A 19360-nucleotide genomic window follows, 5' to 3' on the forward strand; every position below is an offset into this window, starting at 1 on the left:
ACCAGAACCGGCCCTGGCAAAGTGCTCGGCCGGCCCCCCTACTCTCCCCCTCCCCCGAGGGAGGGAGGGGGGGGCGTCCGCGCTCTGTGCCAGGGCCGGTTTTCGGCCGTTTTTGTTACAGGGCCGTTTTTGCAGCAAAAACGGCCCTGTAACAAAAACGGCACAAGGGGCCCAAAACAGGCCCCCAACCATGCGGCCCACCGGGGGATTGCCCGGTGCCCGCAACGGCCAGTCCGGGCCTGGCTATGTAGGGCGTTCAGGGCCGGCTCTAGGGCGGTGCGATCGGTGCCACCACACTGGGCGCTGACTTAGGGTGCGGGCGTCAAGTGCATCGTTTTAAGGGCAGCTAATGCCTCGTACATTGTCCCAGCCATTTTCAGACATCAATAAAAATGACAATTCCGGTGATTGATGTTCTTCCCGGAGAGAGACCGAAGCATTGTCTAGTAAAGGTTCTGACTCATCATAGAGCAGAGAGTTAATATGCCTGCTGCAAATAAAGTGTCCCATTCACAATGTTTTGGGGGTGCAGCCGTGGTTCCTGCGCCCTCATAAGTAGGGGTGGGGAGAGAATAATTTTTACATGATTCAATGTGTATCAATTGGTAGCCCTGACATGTTACAAAACAATGCCAGCACAGAATGTGTTGAGGGGCCTGAGACCCTTCTACGTCACAAATAATCATAGCCTTCGGTCTGAATAGGGTCCCAGGAAGGGTGGGCTCCTTCTTAACCACAGGGAAGGCAGGTTTCTGCATTGCGCACCTGCTTTGTAGTTGCACTACACTTAGGTCCGTTTTGTAGTGCCACTACACTTAGGTCCGGTCAGTTTGCGGACATTTGAAAACTTTTATAGTGCCTCAAAGACAAGCAAGTACCATTTAAATAGCTTAACAAATTAGGTTCAGTGTAAGCGAAAGTTGGGTAAATTAACATAATTAACAATCATATTGAGTAATTAATATCCTGGTCTGACTTTATCACTCAAAAATTAAACGTTTGAAATGTAGGCCTAAACCTTATGTTACTTGCAGTTTAAAAGTTAAAATCTTAATATAGAGCAGTGAGCTATTGACTGCCATCAAAGAGCTGCTGCAAACTGCAAGGAACATATAATTAGAGCAATATATTTTTTGCCCAGTCTTTCGTTGTCCTAATATTGCAAAATGGGTTCATTTGGGTAGAAATCAATTCTTATTATTATTAAAGAAACCCCCTAACAATGATGTGACATTTGAATTTCAGAATTTGTGATTTTCCTGCCCAAGGACTCTTAAACTGTACTGCCTACCACTATGGATGAGATGTGACTCCTACTCCTTGTTGGCCTCTGTCTTATGTAACATTTCCTATATACTGATTTACACACGTGTGATTTGTCTCTATGCAATGCGTGCATGATGTAAAGTGTTCTGACATCTTAAACTGGTATGAGTGGCGCTGTAAAATTTAATTCATCTAAGAGACAATGGTTAAGGAGACTTGAAGGGCACTGTCGAAAGGTGGTAGTGAGGGAATCCGTGGTGGAGGCAGTCTTTGGGGGGGCGCCACCAAATATTGTCGCACAGGGCGCCACCAGTGCTAAAGCCGGCCCTGACGGCGTTGGACAATTTACTTTATGCAACATCTGAAATTATATCATTCATGACAACACTATGCATGATGGGCAGTTTCTCAAATCCCCATCTCCAGCGACTCAAGAGGGAAAGGATTTCAAGACAGACCGCAAGGTGATCTCATTTTATTGCACAAAAGCGTCCAATTTTAGAGACTATGACAGATTCGGAAAGTCAGCAGATTCATATTTTTTCACCATGTTTACATTCGAAGGTTGGCCCAGGGTGACATCTTTAGAGCGTTTTGCCCTCTGATACTCCTTGTTTTCATCTGGTTGAATCCCAGGTGTTCAGCCCCGTCCTAAATGCACTTGGCGGGTTTTGGTAATGTCCGAGTCATCACGTAGTCTGACAGCACCGTGGGCATGTAGGAGAGGGGGATTAGGAAGTATTTGGCATCCCAGCCGGCTGAGTACCGCGTCCAAGGATGCTTGGCAGTCAGGGCATGCTCCATGCAATCTGCCACCGGCGACAGGTCCGAGCTGCACAGCTGCTGAAAGCTAGACTCCATATCTGCCACATCTGGGGTGCAGAAACAAAGAGACAGCAGAGAACAGGGATTATAACTGCTGGATGTAATATTCTCTGCACGTTTACCCTAACATAGTAATATAGTAATTCTAAAGGTGGACGAGCCAACATATGAACAGGGCGAGCCGAGCCAGAGCTAAGCCACGGGTCTGGCAGGCTCTTAGAGCCCGTGCACGAGCCGAGCCCTGAAAATGTTTCCCATGTAAAGCATACTAGGTATGGGCGGAAAATCCGTTCCGCTCGCGGATTTTGCGGATTTTCGGGAAATCCGCGATTCGCGAATCTCCCGCAAAATCCGCAAATCCGCGAGCAGCGGATTTTGCTCGCACTGCTCGCACTGTTCGCGTGAGTTCGCGGCTTCCCAGTACAACTTCGCGCCCCGCGAATAAGTGCTAAATTGCAGAAATACGATCTTAGCAAAACTGAAACTACTTGCCAGGTTCAAAAGTTCAGGCTCATCATTAGTAGCCATTTCCTGTAGTGCTTCCTGAGGGGCCCCTCCAGAGTTCAGTTGCCAGTTGCAACTATTATGTGACCCTGCTCTGAACCTCAGAATAGTTACACATATGCCACAAAGGTCCTGAATTACAGCTAAGGGAGACAAGCAGGAGCCAGGCTGGAAGTTAAAATCCATTAATCAGCCCCTAATTCATTATTGTCAGTTGGGGCAGGGCAGGTGTTGTAACTAATTTTGCAACAATGAAAGCACTTAGCAAGTGCAAAAGATCACTAATCAGGGCGCACTAAGGAAGCAGATGCCAGCTAAAAAAATATTCTGTGACACATTAATCAGCCCCAAATTAATTCAGGTCACTTGAGGCAGGGAAGGTGTGCTTTGCTTTGCCGAAAATAATGTACACTGGACAACCAGAGGGTGTGGTGATGAAACAGAGGGTGGCATGGGTGGGCCAGAGGGTGGCATGAGTAGTCAGAGAGTGGCAGTGGTGACAGAGAGTGGCAGTGATGAAGAAGAGTGTCCCAAACAGGCTGGACACGTAGAAACAACAAGTTCGCAAAACTTGCGACCCGACAGGTAAGTTCGCAAATTGCGAAATTGTAAAAACCCTCGCGAACTGGCAGAAACACGGGCGAACACAAAAAAAAAAAAATCCGCAAATTCGCGGGAATTCGCGGATTTTGCGGATTGCGAGTTCGCAAATCCGCAAAATTCGCCCATGCTTAAAGCATACAACAAACATCAAATATGATAAAGTCTCTTCCAAAGTAAAAGAAGGGGTTTTCTTAACATGTGGAAGCTTTGACATTAATAAATCCCATTATAGCACTACACTGAGATGTACTTATTAAAAGTGATAGCTTTTAATCGTGAACTTACAACAATTCTGCTCCCATCCTGCCCTGGTAACAGTGCCATTAGTGAACTATTGCGTTAACCCTGCATGTGGCTCAGATTCTTATAGGTAGAGAAACATTATAGTCTAGTAAAAAAAAACACACTAGGTTTTTGAACAACTGGTATTCTGAACTCAAGTAATTGAAGGTGCTTTCATAAGCAACTGTGAGGAAGTAGGGAGGAAGAAGAAAGATCAGTAAAATAAAATTATAAAATAATTGACAAAGATTACACAATTTGGTAAAGCAAAGCAGCCCCGATTAATCCAGGTTTTCTGGTTTCACTTTGTGCAAAAGAGCCGCTGAATGGGTATATATTGGTCTCTTCTTTTAACTTAAATGTTAATGCATTGTTTGTACCTCTTTGTGTATGTGCTTAGAGGGAGGGTGGCAGTCAGAAGCCTTGAAAGGTCGGTTCATTATGAGCTCGAGGTTTCAACCGGGACCCCGAGCTGAGCCAGAGCCAGCCTTCAGGCTCGAGTCTGGCTTGGGTATTCAGTGGCCTGCCCACCTTAAGGTAAAAGCACACACATACACAATCTTGCAGCATCACTGAACATACAAATACACCACTGCAGCATCACTGCATGAATATTATCACATGGGTTTTACACACATGCACACTGTATAGTCTGCAACTAACACACACTAGGATCAACAATATGTAGCATATACTATTCAATTAAATGACCTGACATCACAATAGAAATCACTCCACCACAATGTAATCCACCACTTATGTCACATGCACGGACATTTAAGGTCTGCCACTCTCCCCTGGCACACTTCCAGAGTACACCGCCACGATGCACCAGTGAAGAGTGTAACACTTTCACCCCAGCAAGACCATCCCTGAATGTGCTACTTACACTTCCTACAAATTATTCTGGGGTGTACCTCTTTCACCCCGCACACATCTCCCATTCTGGGACACAATATGCATACTACACACACTCTCCTGGCATGCTCCACATACACATTCACCTCCTCCCCAAAACCTAGGTCTAGATTTTCAGTTGCTCCTGGCTCCATGTGGGTAGGACATTATATCTGTAGATGCTTCGTTGTCAAGAATAAACTACTTCTTCAAGTTCCCAGTGTACTTACTTCATTACACTGGTGACGATCCTGAGATGGACCCTCATCTTAAACTACAGATTCTACGTGACGTCCTAACACTTCTTCAACCTTAATGGTAACTTGTATCTATCGCACAACAAGATTGACTCTGGCCTGGGCTGGCCTTCAAGGTGTCGATTCCTGTGTCATGCTGCGCAGCGCCCCAGCCACTGCGCATAATAATTGACTCGAGACACGCTTTTACTCTCCGCGTGGTCCGGACTAGTTCCGTGACCACGCCCTCTTTTATTTATAGCCTGCGTGGCCGTGACGTATGACGGTCGCGCTAACGCACTGCTGCGTGCGTGACAACTAGACCGCACGTATGCGATCTCCAAACATTACACTCCTTTCAACCTTTATTAAATTCAAAAAGAAAAAGTGAACCACAACAAAAGTCTATCTCAAAGTCACTTAGTCAAACGGGACATTTGATAAATCAAAATGGCCGACAGGCCTGTTACCAGTTCGAGGAGCAGGTACCACAGTCTCAGCCCACAGCAAAGTCTGCCAGCTGCGAAGAGGGCGCGGGGTTTCTTCTCAATCCATAGCCTGCTGCTTCCCCTCGGAACAGGACTCTCCGAGGAGTGTCTTGTCGGGCTGGGACAGGCGACAGCCCGTCGCCGGAGGATTGAAAGCTATCTGCGTCTGCCCTCCTGGAATCCGGAGAGTTCGCCTCTGCCCTTTCCTCGGAGCTCCCTTGCACACTCGCTGGGGAAGGGGTGCTGGATGTCGTGGGGCTTGAGATGGCTCTGTCCTGGTCTTCATCCGGGTGGTCTCCAGACTGGATGAACGCTCGCTTGAAGAAGGATACATTTCGGGTGACGCTCTCACCGTCGCGCTGGGCAGTTACCATCGTGCCAGACCGGCGAGTGACAGTCCATGGACGGGGCTCGAACGGGAGCCTGAACTTGCTCCCGGGGAAACGGTCTCTCACGTAGACCCAGTCTCGTTCCTCTATGGGCGAGTTCCTGCTCCGGCGCCTGAAGCTGGCGTACTCATTCGAGCGTCTTCGGTTGCACAGGGTTTGCTGAGGGTCGGCCTCCTTTGGGGTCCATGTGCGATGATGAGGAATGGTGTTTCGGACAATCCTGCCCATAGCGGAGGGTCCCGGGGCGGCAGTAGTTGTGCGGTGGGGCGTTAGCCTGTATTCCCGCAGGAATGTGTACAGGGCTCTCTCGACGGGTGTCCCTTCCACCTGAACGATCCTGATTACTTTATTGAGGGTCCTCATGAACCGCTCAACCTCACCGTTGGCTTGGGGCCATCTGGGGGTGATCTTCCTGTGTTGAATTCCCCATTCCTGGAGGTAGTCGGCAAACTCTTGGCTTTGAAAGGGTGGTCCGTTGTCCGTCTTCATTTGTTCAAAGATGCCATGTGTGGCGATTATCTTTTCCAGTTTGGCAGTCACCTCCCTGGCGGTCAAAGATGTTATTATTTCGACTTCGGGATATCTCGTCAGATCGTCGATGACGACGCGCATGTAGCGGCTGTCCGGAAGGTGTCCGAAGTCGGCGCTTACTCGTTCCCATGGTTTCGTCGGATCATCCTCAGTGATGACCGGGGCCGGAGGCTCGGGTGGACCTGCCGCTTGACACCAGTGGCATCCTTTTACCAGCTGTTCGACCTTCTCATCCATCTCCGGCAACCAGACTTTTGCTCTGAGCCTGCTTTTCGTTTTCATGATCCCTTGGTGGCCGCGATGGGCCAGCTCGACGGCCTGTTGTGTTAGACTCGCTGGCATTACGATCCTGGGTCCGCGGAGAAGGCACCCTTGGGTATCCACCGATAGTTCATCCTTCACCCTGAGGATCGCCTCTAGGGCCTTCCTTGCCTCGGGAGTTCTCTGACCTAGGGAAGTCTGGAGTGTTTTCCAGTTGCTGTTTCAGGACGCCTCTATTGCCAGCTGGAGGACCTCGTCATTTCGGGTCGCTTCCACAATCAGGTCGATGCTCATGGGTAGGGGTCGTGAGCGCTCCAGGATGATCCTTACATACTCTTCCGTTTCTTCTGCATCTTCCCTTTCCTGTGTGGTTGCCGCTCGGGGATGCCGGGAGAGGTAGTCGGCCGGGTTGTTCACACCGGGCTTGAACTCCAGCCTGTAGTCATACTCTTGGAGCTGTAAGATCCACTTTTCGATTCTAGGGGGAGGCTTGGAGACTGACCTCCTGAATAGGGGAAGCAGAGGCTTATGATCGGTGGATACGGTGAAAGGATGTCCATAGACGTACACGTGAAAGTGCCCGCAGGCCCAGTGGATTGGGATAGCCTCCCTTTCAATTTGAGAATATCGCTGCTCGGTCTCCGTTAGGGAGCGGCTCGCATAGACTATAGGCACCCAGTCCTCTCCATTTTGGCTCTGAGCCAGTACCGCCCCTAGTCCATACGGGCTGGCGTCAACCGCGATGTTAGTTGTTTTGGTGGGGTCGAAGTACGACAGAGTGGTGTTGGCGGACAGGGCGGCTTTGGTGCTCTGGAACGCCAGCTCTTGCTCTTCTCCCCAGTGCCATGGGGTGGTGAATTTCGTGAGTTCTCTTAGTGGTCTTGTGAGGTTGGAGAGGTCCGGGATGAACCGCCCGCAGAAATTCACCATTCCAAGAAAACTCCGCACTTCTGACGTGTTGGTCGGGCGGGTGCTGCTTGCACATCTGTCACCTTTTCAGGGTCTGGCGCTACTCCCTTGTCGGAGAAGGTGTATACTAAGAAGCTGATGGTGTTCTGTAGGAATTGACACTTCTCTCTGTGTAGCGTAAGGCCTGAGTCTCTGATCCTTTGCAGCACACTCCTGAGTCTCCGGTGGTGTTCTTCCACGGTGTCGGCGTATATTAGCAGATCGTCGCTGACATTGAGGACTCCTGTTAAACCGCTCAGTACTTCTCGAATTGTGTTTTGGAATACTTCCGCTGCGCTTGAAATCCCAAAGTTGAGCCTCCGATATCGTCGGAGTCCAACGTGAGTGGAGAAAGTGGTGATGTATCTAGAGTCCGGGTGCAGGGGCAGTTGGTGATATCCTGACCTCAGATCTACTTTGGAAAACCACTTCGCTCCATTCAACTCTCCCAGGATGTCGTCTATCGTGGGCGTCAGATGTCTTTCTCTTTTGACTGCGGCGTTGGGCAGGCGCATGTCGACGCAGATGAGCACCTGCCCTGGCTGCTTGGGTTTTCGCGCCACCACGATTGGCGATACCCAGGGTGTGGGTCCACTGACTTTCTTGATTATTCCTTGCTTTTCGAGGTTCTCCAACTCCTGTTCCACCTTCTTTCTTAGATGGAATGCTATCCGTCGATGACGCAGGGCCACCGGATGAATGGATCGGTCGATGTGTAAGGATACTTCCTTTCCACGGAGACATCCGACGCCTTTGAAGACGTCTTCGAATTCTTCAATGATCGTTTCGAGTTCCTCCTCCAGTACTGCCATTGCGAAGGATATTTGATGAAGTTCTTCTGCTGTTTGGCCACTGAGTAGCATTCCACGGCCTTCTTTGGTGACGTAGATGGTAGATGGTGCTCTCTTGTCCTGGTGTTGTATTTCCGTTTGGAAGCACCCGATTAGCGGTATGGGTGTCTTTTGGCCGTAAGCAAAGACCCTGATCTTCGCTGGTTTTAGACTCGGTTTGTCTCGCAGTTGTGCATAAACGTTTGCCGCCATAAGTTCGATGGATGCCCCTGTGTCGATGGTTGCTCTCACCTCTTGGTTCTGTATCGTTATTCTGCACTTCGGGAGTCGCGGTTTTTTCTTCAGCGGCTGGTTTATGGCAAACACATAGTGTACCGGGTAGCTGTGGGTGTCGTCATCCATGTCTTCGCTCTCGGGGTCTTCCCGTACAGCGTGAGCGGCTTCAGGTCTGGGCTTGGACGACCTGCATACAGATGCGAAGTGATTCATGCGCCCGCATGACCCACACTTCCTTCCTCAGGCTGGGCAGTCCTGTGCTCTGTGTGGTGCGCCACCACAGTATCCACAGTCTTTGCGGCGTTCTAGCGGCCTTCCTCTCCCCGCCGGGCGTTGTTTGGGCCGCACCACGTTGACGTGTTCCGCCACGTGCACCTGTTCTGTTTTAATTGGTCTGTGGAGTGCTGCCTCCATATGAGACACCCTTGCCTGAGATAATTCTTTAGAGCGGCCCAGCTTTAGGATCTCCACTAGTGGTTTGCCATCCTCTTGGAGGATCTTCATCCTCAGGTCGGAGGAGTAACAGCCCTAGATGATTTTTCCGCGAATTTCTTCTTGCTCGTCGCGGAATCCGCACGTGCTCGCGAGCTCCTTCAGGCGGCCATGGAAAGCGTTGAGGGATTCTTCCGCTTCCTGTCGCGCTTGCCGGAATATGAATCGCTCGTAATCCTTGCTTTGCATCGGCTCAAAATGGGCGTTGAGCGCGTTAAGGAGCGTGACATACGTGTGAGGAGTGACTTCCATCAGGTTCTTGTAGATCCAATAAATGTCTTTCCCACCAAGATGTAGGAGGGGCGCCCTGCGTCTCTCCCTCGCCGTACCTGCACCTTCGAAGTAGAATTGTAGCCTTTCAACCCAGTCCTTCCATCTTGGGGCAAGGGCTGCTGGCGCGCCGTAGACGGAGAAGGGTTCAATGGGCGGAATGGACGTCATGGTGGGAGGAGGTGTTGCCTCTCACTGCTTCAGGCACACCGGGCGAGGAGCCGCAGGGCCGATGTTCCACCCTGGCCGGGCTGCCTGGACGCTTCTGTAGGGAGCTCTGTACTGGGCCGTCCCCAGCGGGGCCTCTGCAGGACACTGTACCGGATTGCACTTTCGCCGTCCCTCTGTGCCACTGGGAGCGCGGGGAGCACGCAGGTCTGTAGTGCCTGTATTCTCTGCTCGTGTCAGGGCTGCGGGGAGGGCAGAGCTCACCTCTGACCTGCAGGCAGCTTGTCTTGCTGGTGTGCGCCGTCAGCCGTGTGACCTGGGGCACCTCACACCACGTGGTAGCGCTAGCGGGGGCCCGGCCGGGCAATGAACACCATCAATCAGCTGAGGGGGCGGGGCAGGGAGTGCTCCAGGGCACCTCGTGGGCTCTTTAGGCCCTCGTCGCCATTGTCGAGTCCTGTGTCATGCTGCGCAGCGCCCCAGCCGCTGCGCATAATAATTGACTCGAGACACGCTTTTACTCTCCGCGTGGTCCGGACTAGTTCCGTGACCACGCCCTCTTTTATTTATAGCCTCCGCGGCCGTGACGTATCACGGTCGCGCTAAAGCACTGCTGCGTGCGTGGCAACTAGACCGCACGTATGCGATCTCCAAACATTACACAAGGTACTGTGAGCGCTCTGCCACCCCAGCGTTTTCCACCCCTGAGACTCATATTTTTTAGACTTTTAAGAATTAATTACAGTTGTACACGTTCGCTCCTCGCGCCTCATGTGACTCGCAGTTTGCTGTTTCCAGGACAACCTCAAAGAGACAGCATGCCTGATGACGCATCATCGTCACGTGCTATTGTTGACTAAACCGTTCTCTACGGAGCCGCGCAATGTATCCTAGCAACATCTGACTCTTTCCTCCCTCTGAGTCACGTTGCTAAGCAACTAAACACGCTACTTATTTCGCTTAGTGTTGTTTGTGGACCTAGTTTGAGCGCTGCAATCCTCTTCACATGGTTTTGTTACATGCGCACCGATCAACTAAACAATCTCATTTTACATTGTGCCTTCACTTATAAACGTACAGGCCCAACCTTATCACCCAGCTGCCCATATATAATACTCAACTTCTAGTCTTTCTTCATGCATTATTCATGCGCAAGCTGATAAATCGCCTGTTTCCGCTGACAGGCACAGCCTCAAGTAGTGCTTGCTCTTGACCATCTGTCTCCCACTACTTTCTCGCAGACAGGCACTCCTTCTCTTCTTGTTTGTGCTTCAATCATTGTTATTTTGCATGTGTCTCTCACGCTGACAGGCACAGCTTCTACAAACAGCCTTTCTGCCTGTTTCGCTGACAGGCACAGGTTATATGTGTAGATTCAGGGGCGGCCTTAGGCATGTGCAAGCTGTGCACCTGCACATGGCCACCAAACCCCAGGTGCCACCACACCAATATATATCCTTAATATAATAATCCTCTGAGGATGGATACATATTTGCGTGGCGGCCCCTGGCAGGGATTTGGTGGCCTACGGCTCTGTTCCACTTCCAAACACACTGACCCCCTCCCCCCCCCCCCACCTTCACTGGCCTCCGCGCTCCGCCCCGCCCGGACCCCCTCTTCCGGGGCCCCCTACCTACGCTCCCTGCCCAGGGCTGCCATGAGCCTTGAGCCGCCCCTGGTACATTTGCTCACATGTGCCCACTATCATCAGCACTATTTTCTTTTATATGGTGATAGGCACACCTATATTCATACGTGTCTTCACACCACTTGCCACAGTAATAAATTCACTCCTTTATAAACTGCTTTCATCACTTCACTCTCTACGGTGACAAGCACACCATTGTTTCTACGATGCAAAATGTCACTCCTCCTCCTTTCTTTTTATCCAACCCAAGCGAGCCCTCCATCCGCTGGTCCAAGTGGAAAAAGGTATTTCTCAACTATGCCAGGGTGTGTGGTGTGTCACTGAGTGCCGAAAGGAAGTCAGCCTTGCTTTTACACTGTCTGGGCTCGGAAGGGCAAGAAGATTTTGAACACTTACCTGATCTAAATGATTCTGAAGGTGACAATCTCAATCAGTTTGAGATCCGCTTAAAAAAACTAGACAAGCACTATCTCCCCAAAGTCAGCACAATCTCAGAACGTTGCCATTTTGGGAAGTGCGTACGACAACCCCAAGAGTCAGTTGAAGCATTTGTTACTCATTTACGTGAACTAGCTTCCACTTGCAAATTTGAGGGTGCTCTGGAGGAACGTATACGCGACCAATTTATGTTAGGTTGCATCATAGAGAAGGTCAAGGATAAACTTTGGCAAAAGGATGATCCCAAACTTGATGATGCCATCTCTATTGCCAAATGCACTGAACACTCGTTAGCTTGTGTGGAAGTGATAAAAAAGGAAAATGGGACCGTAAGCTCATCTAAAGATAAAGTACAGGTTATAACAAAAACCTTTAAACAAGGTGAGCATCGATTCTCCAAGCCTAAAAGTACTTTCTCTGGAAAATACTAACGCTGTGTTATTGTTCGTCACCTGACCAATGACAAGTCATGTCCTGCTTTGAGTTCTAAGTGTCTTAATTATGAAAAATTTGGCCATTTGGCAAAAGCATGTAGAGCCTCGAAATTTAAAAAGAACAAGCTTGTTAAGGAGGTTTGGTTTCAAAATGACTCAGACTCTAATTCTGATGATTTACATTGTGGTGAGGTTTTAACTCAAACCTGTTTGAGCAAATGCAGAAGTCCCATTGACAGCGTTCTCATAAATTACCATCCTGTCAAAATGCTCTTTGACTCCGGGGCAAAGATCACATTGGTCCCAAAGAGCTTCTATGATACTTTCTTGTTGGGTAACGTGAATGTCTTCAAACCTGATATCCGACCGCTAGATTATGGTGGTCAACCTATTAAGTTATTTGGCTATTTTGAGAGTGATGTAGAAGGAGAGATTTTCCTCCACCTCTTCCTGATACTACTGGTATACCCTCCTCGGTCAAAGTTGAAGAAGTGAATGATCTACAAACTGAATTCAAGCAAGTCTTCAGCAAAAAGCTGGGTTGCTTGTCGGACTATACTCATAAAATCACCCTGAGGCCTGGTGCCACCCCAGTAAAGTGCAAAGTGCGCTGTGTACCATTCGCCTCGAGGGCGTCCATGCACAAAGAACTTCAAAAATTGAAAGAAGAAGGAATCATAATTGAAACAGAGGCGAGTGATTGGCTGGCTACTGTGGTTCTTGCTCGCAAAGCCTTTGGCGAGGTGAGATTATGTATGGACTTGCGTGCTCTAAACCCTGCTGTCAAAGCTGAAAAGTACCTTCAACCTAATATCGCTGAGATGTTGACACAGCTAGGTAGGGCTGTAATCTTCTCTACGTTATATCTTAGAGCTGCATATCATCAAATAAGATTTGATCCTAATTTCATGGGCCTTACTGCCTTTATAATGCTATTTGGCACGTATACATTTACGAGGCTTCCCTTCGGCCTTAATCCAGCAGCCTCTATTTTTCAAAAGGCCATGGAAGATGTACTGCATGGGTTACCTGGAGTCCAAATTTACCAGGACGATGTTCTAGTACATGGTGCTTCTCAGAAACTACATGATGAGAGACTCAGACCCATCCTTGAATGATTTATGTCACATGGTTTAACCTTGCAAGAGAATAAATGTAGATTTAATCTCTCTGAAATTGATTATTTGGGGCACAAGTTGTCTAGTGATGGTGTTAAGCCTAGGGATCATTTAGTCAAGACCATCAAGAACCTTCCCATGCCCCAATCCAGAGATGAATTGGTTACCTACCTTGGCATGGCCGAATATTATAATACATTCATTTCACAGTTCGCTTTTCACACCTTCACTCTAAGGGCTCCTCTCAAGAAAGGTGCAATATTTACCTGGTCACCACAGTGTCAAGTACAATTTGAGGCTGTAAAAGGGGCTTTGAGTAAGGCACCCTCTCTCCAGAGTTTTGACACTACTGCTCATTCCATTCTGATCACAGATGCTAGTTCCCAAGGTCTGGGCGCGGTCCTCAAGCAACTGAAGGATGGAAAGGAGATAACTATCATGTTTCTGTCACGGACACTGGTTGAGCCAGAAAATCAGTAGTAAGTTATAGAGAAAGAATCCCTCTGTATCTTTTGGGCAATCAGGAAATTAAAAAAAATCTTCGGGGAAATTATTTTATTGTACAGTCCGATCATAAGCCATTGAAGGACTTGTTCACAAAAAAACAGTTTAGATGCTGTATCGTCTAGGATCACAAGGTGGATTGTTGCACTTCAAGACTATGATTTTATTGTAAACCACATGCCTGGTGCCCAGAACAAGGTTTCGGATTGTCTTTCCTGTCTTGTCATAAATGATCCTGAACATGCTTTTGAGACTTCAGGAGACTCGTGGGAGAATGACGATTACAAAGTGTGTGAGGTTGTGACAGGCGTGTTGAGGAGGCAGAGTGGAAATCATCCATGGAGTGTGACCCCGCAATTCTTGAAGTATGTAAGTTGTTGACTGAAGGTTGGGGAGGTATAAAGAGTCTGAATTAAGAGACACAAAAGTTTTGGAATGTACGTCACAAGTTATCGGTCTCTTCTGGCTTGCTTTTGAGAGGGACTATACTTGTCACTCCTCTCTCTGTCTGGCAAAGAATTGTGCAACAAGCCCACCAGGGGCACCAGGGCATCTCTAAGACTAAGGAGAAGATTTGCTTGCACTTCTGGTGGCCTGACATCGATCTCCTTGTCGAGTGCTTGGTGAGAGATTGCTCAGAATGCAATACATGCATCAAGGTTTGCAATACCACGGTTCAACCTATGGTTGTGCGTGAGATCCCTGGACGTTGTTGGCAGGAGGTGGCATTGGATCTTATGGGTCCCATTACCAGCAGCTCTGGCCAGTTCTATATCTTGGTACTTCTAGACATGTTCTCCAGGTGGCCAGAGATTAAGATCACTCACAATATTGAGACAAAAGATGTCATCAGGTTTCTTGAGGAAGTCTTCTCGAGAGAAGGGCTCCCAGATTGTTTTCTAACTGACAACGGGTCCAACTAGTCTTGAGGGAGATGGAGGAATATGTGGCGGAAAGAGGGATCAGACATAAACGTTGTGCTCTCTACCACCCTGAAACCAACAGGATGGTGGAGAGGTTTAAATGGGTCTTAAAAAAATCCATCCAACTGGCCAAAGAACAAGGACTCCACCACAAGTAAAGTTCCCTTTAAATTGTTTCGGGGACGAAGTCCAAATACCTGCATGTTTCAAGCGTGGATGAGAGACAAAAGTGTGGATGTAAGTTTGGATGTTGAATCAGGTGTAGTGGCTCCTGCTACAGATGATGCTGGTTCTGGTGCAATGTATCCTATTACAGTTCCTGGTGTGATTTCACCTTGTGTGGATCCTAGGGTTGTGTCTTGGCAAGAGAGTCAGAAAATGAAAATTGCCAAAAGAAAAGAGTACTTTGACACCAGAAACGTGGTTTCTCACACTTGTGTGCGTGTGGGAGACAAAGTGCGTGTACGTCTTCCACAGAGATCCATTGGTGTCTCTAAGTACTCCTCACCTTTTGCTGTAAGAAAACCTTTTCAGAATGCAGTGAAATTGAATGATGCTCGCATCTGGAATTTAAATAGAATTGCTCCCTTGCGCAATATAATTCATTCTAAGTTAGTTGTTCCAACCGTTCCTCCCGAAGAAGTGGCTATACCACAAAGGAGTCCTGGTGCTGGAAAGATTCCAGCAAAATTGCATGATTTTGTTGTTCATTGATGCCTTTTTAAAAAAACGCTTGTCTTGGTTCTCTATATTGTTTTTTCCTCTCTATTTTCTTTCTCTTTCTCTTCTCTCTTCTCCGTTTTCTTCTCCCTGTACTTTCTCTTTCTGCTTTTCTTGTGTAAAAGGGGAAGGTGAGTAATCACCTGCACGTCATTTACTTCTGTTCCAGAGTTTTCATAGACTTGGGTTTGCTCTAGAACTCTGTGTTCAGTTGCTCCTAGCTCCCTGTGGGTGGGGCATGATATCTGTAGTTGCTTTGTTGGCAAGAATAAACCACTTCTTCAACTTCCCAGTGTACTTACTTCACTAGACAGCTGTTGTTTGCCTCACCATTCTTCTGTCTCTACGGGTTCATGGTGATGTGCTTTAACCACATGGAACACTCAGGTTCTCTTTTTCCTCCATAGTCCCACCCAAACTTTCATTATATCTAGAAGGTTCGGTGGATTTGAAGGCAGAAGAGGATCTATTTCCTTCGGTGGTACCTGTACAATAACATGCTTACATTTTGGCATCTGATGTCACAGCGACTAGATGACAAAGATGTATTCCAGTTGTGCATGTTGAACAGAGGCCTCAGGCACGGGCGAACCCCAAAGCCTGGTATCCTCCACCTTTTTTTCCTGGCCATCAGCCAAAAACCTAAATTCCTCCTGCAAAGTAGTCCTACCTTTGCCAAGCATTTCTCTGAAGAATGGCATAATGATTTGACTTACACTGGTGCACACAGACAGGCTAGTCTGCTTGGCTTGCTGAGCTACGCTAGCACCGTTTATATTATTAATGTGCTCTGAATGCTGAATTTACAACTGCTCACTTGCTTTTAAAACTCACTTCGTTTTTATCTCACTTACTTATTGCACACTAGCGCTCTGTTGTGTTTTGTGTGTGTTGACTCCCCGGTCCACTGCAGCCTTCTATGCTGTTTGTGTGGCGGTAAAAGACGGATCATCAGAAGTAAGGGGCATTCTCCTCACTTCCGGTGGGACACTTACGAGCAGCCATCTTAGCAGGCTGACCCTCTAGTGCTCCTCCCAACTGGCCTATTTAGATCCCATGATGCCGACACGCAGCGGAAGCACGCAGCGGGCGTGCCGAAGGTGCGCCAAAGGCAAGCACGTCTGCACCCGCCCACTCCCGCCCGGGCCCAGGGGCCACAACCCCATGGCAGTTTTCACAATAGTCTCACTTATAGTGCCTAGTCTCTGACTGAGCTGAGAGGGGTCACTGGTTTCAATTGCCTACACTCAATGGACATTGCTAACAGTCCCCCCTACTGCTCCCACTGTAACTTTAAGTTCCAACCCCATATTAAAGACGCATCCTTACTTGGCCCTTCCTTAAAACTCTTTCTTCTAAACTGTCGTTCCCTCCCTAGGCACTCCGTTGAACTGGTACTACTAGATGACCTCAAACCAGATGTCCTATTCCTGACGGAAACCTGGTTACAAGACTAAGATGACCCAGTTATTATTTAAACTCTGCCACCTGGATATTTAATACACAGAGTGGACCATAAGACTGGAAGAGGTGGAGTTTTAGCCATAATATTTAAAGCAATCTTCAGCTGCCGGTCCTCTATGGATGGGCCACCAGATTGTGAAAGCATGAACTTTTCATTAGAATTCTCCCCCACCAGCACTTTCTCAGGTTTACTGCTCTACCCCTGGTTATATAGGGCAATTTCTTAGTGCACTTCCCTCACTTGTTGCCAACTTAGCACTAGCCTCCGCTAACTTTACAATACTGGGGGATTTAAACATCCACATGGATGACCCCTCCAATCATCTTGCAAATGAACTATCTACTAGCATCTCTGCTTTGCAAATCAGGCAGAAAGGGTTCGCCCGCACGCAGGACAGAGACCATCTCCTTGACCCTGTGTTTAGTAATGTTGAGAATCTCTCGGTTGGAACTCCCATTCCCCTGCCTTGAACTGATCACTCGCTAATTCCCCTGGTCTTGGAGACTTTAGCCCCCACCCCACCCCAGAGTGCTATTTTGATTTCAGAAAGGAAAGGGATGAATCTCTCCATTAGCCAACGTGTAAGACCTGTCTGGCCTTTTTGCGTAGCCCCTCCTATTAATGATTTATTTTGCCCCCTTTTTGCCCCTCATACACTTTTTATCTTTTTGAGTCCACTAGATTTTTATGGTGTTGTCCTGGGGGATAGATGCTCTTTTGCCCTCATAGTTTTTTTTACCTCAGGCGCCTTTTTCTGACTAGAATCCACCCAGATCTACAAAATGGTGGTTTTCAACTGTCACAACTGTCACACCTGAGACCTGTCGCATAGGATAGCATTGAGGCCTTCTAGAATCTTCTGGATTCTGCTGGACTCTGGGTGGCCAGCCTATAAATAGGGCAGGGGCAAGGAAGCCATTTTGTGCAGTGAGAGAACTGACCAGTGCGGAGGGAGGCGACTTAAGGTGGAGGATAATTCTCTAGTGGGGACACGATCGACCTGTGGGCCGGCTGTTCTTCTGCTCAGAAGTGACCCCCCTTGAGCTGACCAAACCCCACTACCACAGAATTCGGATTGAAGGCCAGAAGACTCTGTGACGAATTTCACAACCATTGGTGGCTCTAGCGGTGTGATTACCAAGAGACTGTGAGGAATTGCGCTGAGGGCACGAGCGCAGCTGAAGTGAATCCAGTTACCCTCTCTGTGAACGTTTGAGTGAGAAAGAATCAGGGGACTGAGGTCCAACCTTCCGCGACTGCAGTGTATGAGGAAAAGTTACTTACAGTGAGCAGTAACAGCTGACAACTCATCAAGAAGTGAACGCTCATCGCCGTGCGAGAACCCTGTCGTGGGGTCGGAGGAAGCGGGCCCAGCTGATCCGTGTTTTCATTCCGGAGTCCGCCCGAGGTGACCTCGGAAGAGGCGGAAAGTCTGCGGAAGGAGGCCGGACGTGGGAGGAGCCCACCGTGACTGAGGAGAACGCCCTTGCAGATCCAGCGACGGCTCGACGCTTCGTGATGTGGTAGCAGAGCCGGGGTAGCAAGGCGAGCGTGTGTCAGCGGTTGTTGGCAACCTTGAAGAGCAGAGCAAGTGGTTCGAGAAGACCTACAGTAACCAAGTAAGCGAAGGAAAGTAGTCGGGCGGGGAGGAGAGACTGTTGCCCTGCCGTAACCCTCATCGGACTGAATGGCGCGGGGACTGTTGAAGAGCCCGTAAACTTATATGACTGACAATTCCATTTGAATCATCGAACCTGAGACAATCCGCTCTTGGGGGAGGGGGCTCTCTAAAAGTGAAATCGATAGCCCAAACCAAGCCCGGGGAGGGAGAGTGAACCGTGAGCTGAGGTGAAGAGTGAAGTTGGGTTCACAGGAGGTTGCGGGGAGATCCTTAATATCACGATAAGCAACCTTGGTGGTGGGAGTAATTGATAATGGAAGGCTTATCTGGGCCTATGAAAACTCCGCCGGGGTCCAGTAGTTTTCCAGGGTTGTAGCATGTATTACGAATTGAGCCACAGTAAAGTGATAATTTCCTTGTCTCCTTCAGTTACTCTACTGCTTGCACCAGAGCCTCGCGGGAAGGTGTGAAACTGTGGGGGAAAGCTGCATCCTATTAAATGTAATGTATCAGTTTGATTTGCTGTAAAGAAGCCTGATTGTTCATCAATACCTTAGCGGGGAAGTGAATGAATATTGCACATTTAAATTGTAAGGGTTTTCTATGTGATCTTTACATTTGGGGAAAGAGAAGTTTTGGAACTGTCATATGAACTTTGAAAAGAACTAATAATTGAATGTGAGGAGATGTATTGAACTGAATTTGCAAACCTGCTTAAAGGAAAGAAACATATACCAAAGAGTTTTATAAAAGGAACCGGTATTTTTCTAAAATTGGTGTGGTGTCCTTTATTTTTAGTGGTAGGTCATTGAGTCACTGTGAGTGAATTGTAAGCATTACACTAACGCCTCGGAGGTTAGCTGTTTCCACTCTGTGCCAGGCTACCCTATGTGACCTGGGCGTTCCCTAGGTCCAACACAATGGATACAACTCTCTATGCCACTAGACCTCAAAGTGACTCCAACCCTGAGATAGCAAATAATAATTTCAATTTTTGGATCCAAAGCTCACTGGACACTAAACTTCCTAAAAAACCCTCTCATAAGAGATTCAATCAAAAATCAGCCCCTTGGTTTTCTCCTACATTAAGGGGGCTTAAACAGACTTGTAGGAAGCTCGAAAGGAGATGGATGATTCAGAAAAGGGGGTGGTGCTGAACAGAGTGTCTGAATTAAGCAGACCACTCTTACCCAGTCCAAAGATCAGGGCTTGATCCATCACCGTTTTTTAGCTCACTGCACCCTCCCAGCTTAGAACTTGGC

At 48.4% G+C, this 19360-nt stretch overlaps 1 protein-coding gene across 2 annotated transcripts in view; it reads right to left on the reverse strand.

Annotated features, from left to right (window-relative positions):
* Window positions 1–1873: 1873 nt before the first annotated feature.
* Window positions 1874–19360, reverse strand: part of LOC147749095 (retinol dehydrogenase 16-like) — a 142958-nt gene continuing 125471 nt past the window's right edge. For both annotated transcript variants that reach the window (XM_086966071.1, XM_086966082.1), the window contains one exon: window positions 1874–2138. In XM_086966071.1, coding sequence (XP_086822197.1) covers window positions 1918–2138 — 221 coding nt within the window. In that variant the 3' untranslated portion in view covers window positions 1874–1917. The remainder of the gene's footprint in view (window positions 2139–19360) is intronic.

The sequence above is a fragment of the Lissotriton vulgaris genome, chromosome 1_1, assembly GCF_964263255.1.
Source record: "Lissotriton vulgaris chromosome 1_1, aLisVul1.2, whole genome shotgun sequence".
Lineage (NCBI taxonomy): Eukaryota > Metazoa > Chordata > Amphibia > Caudata > Salamandridae > Lissotriton > Lissotriton vulgaris.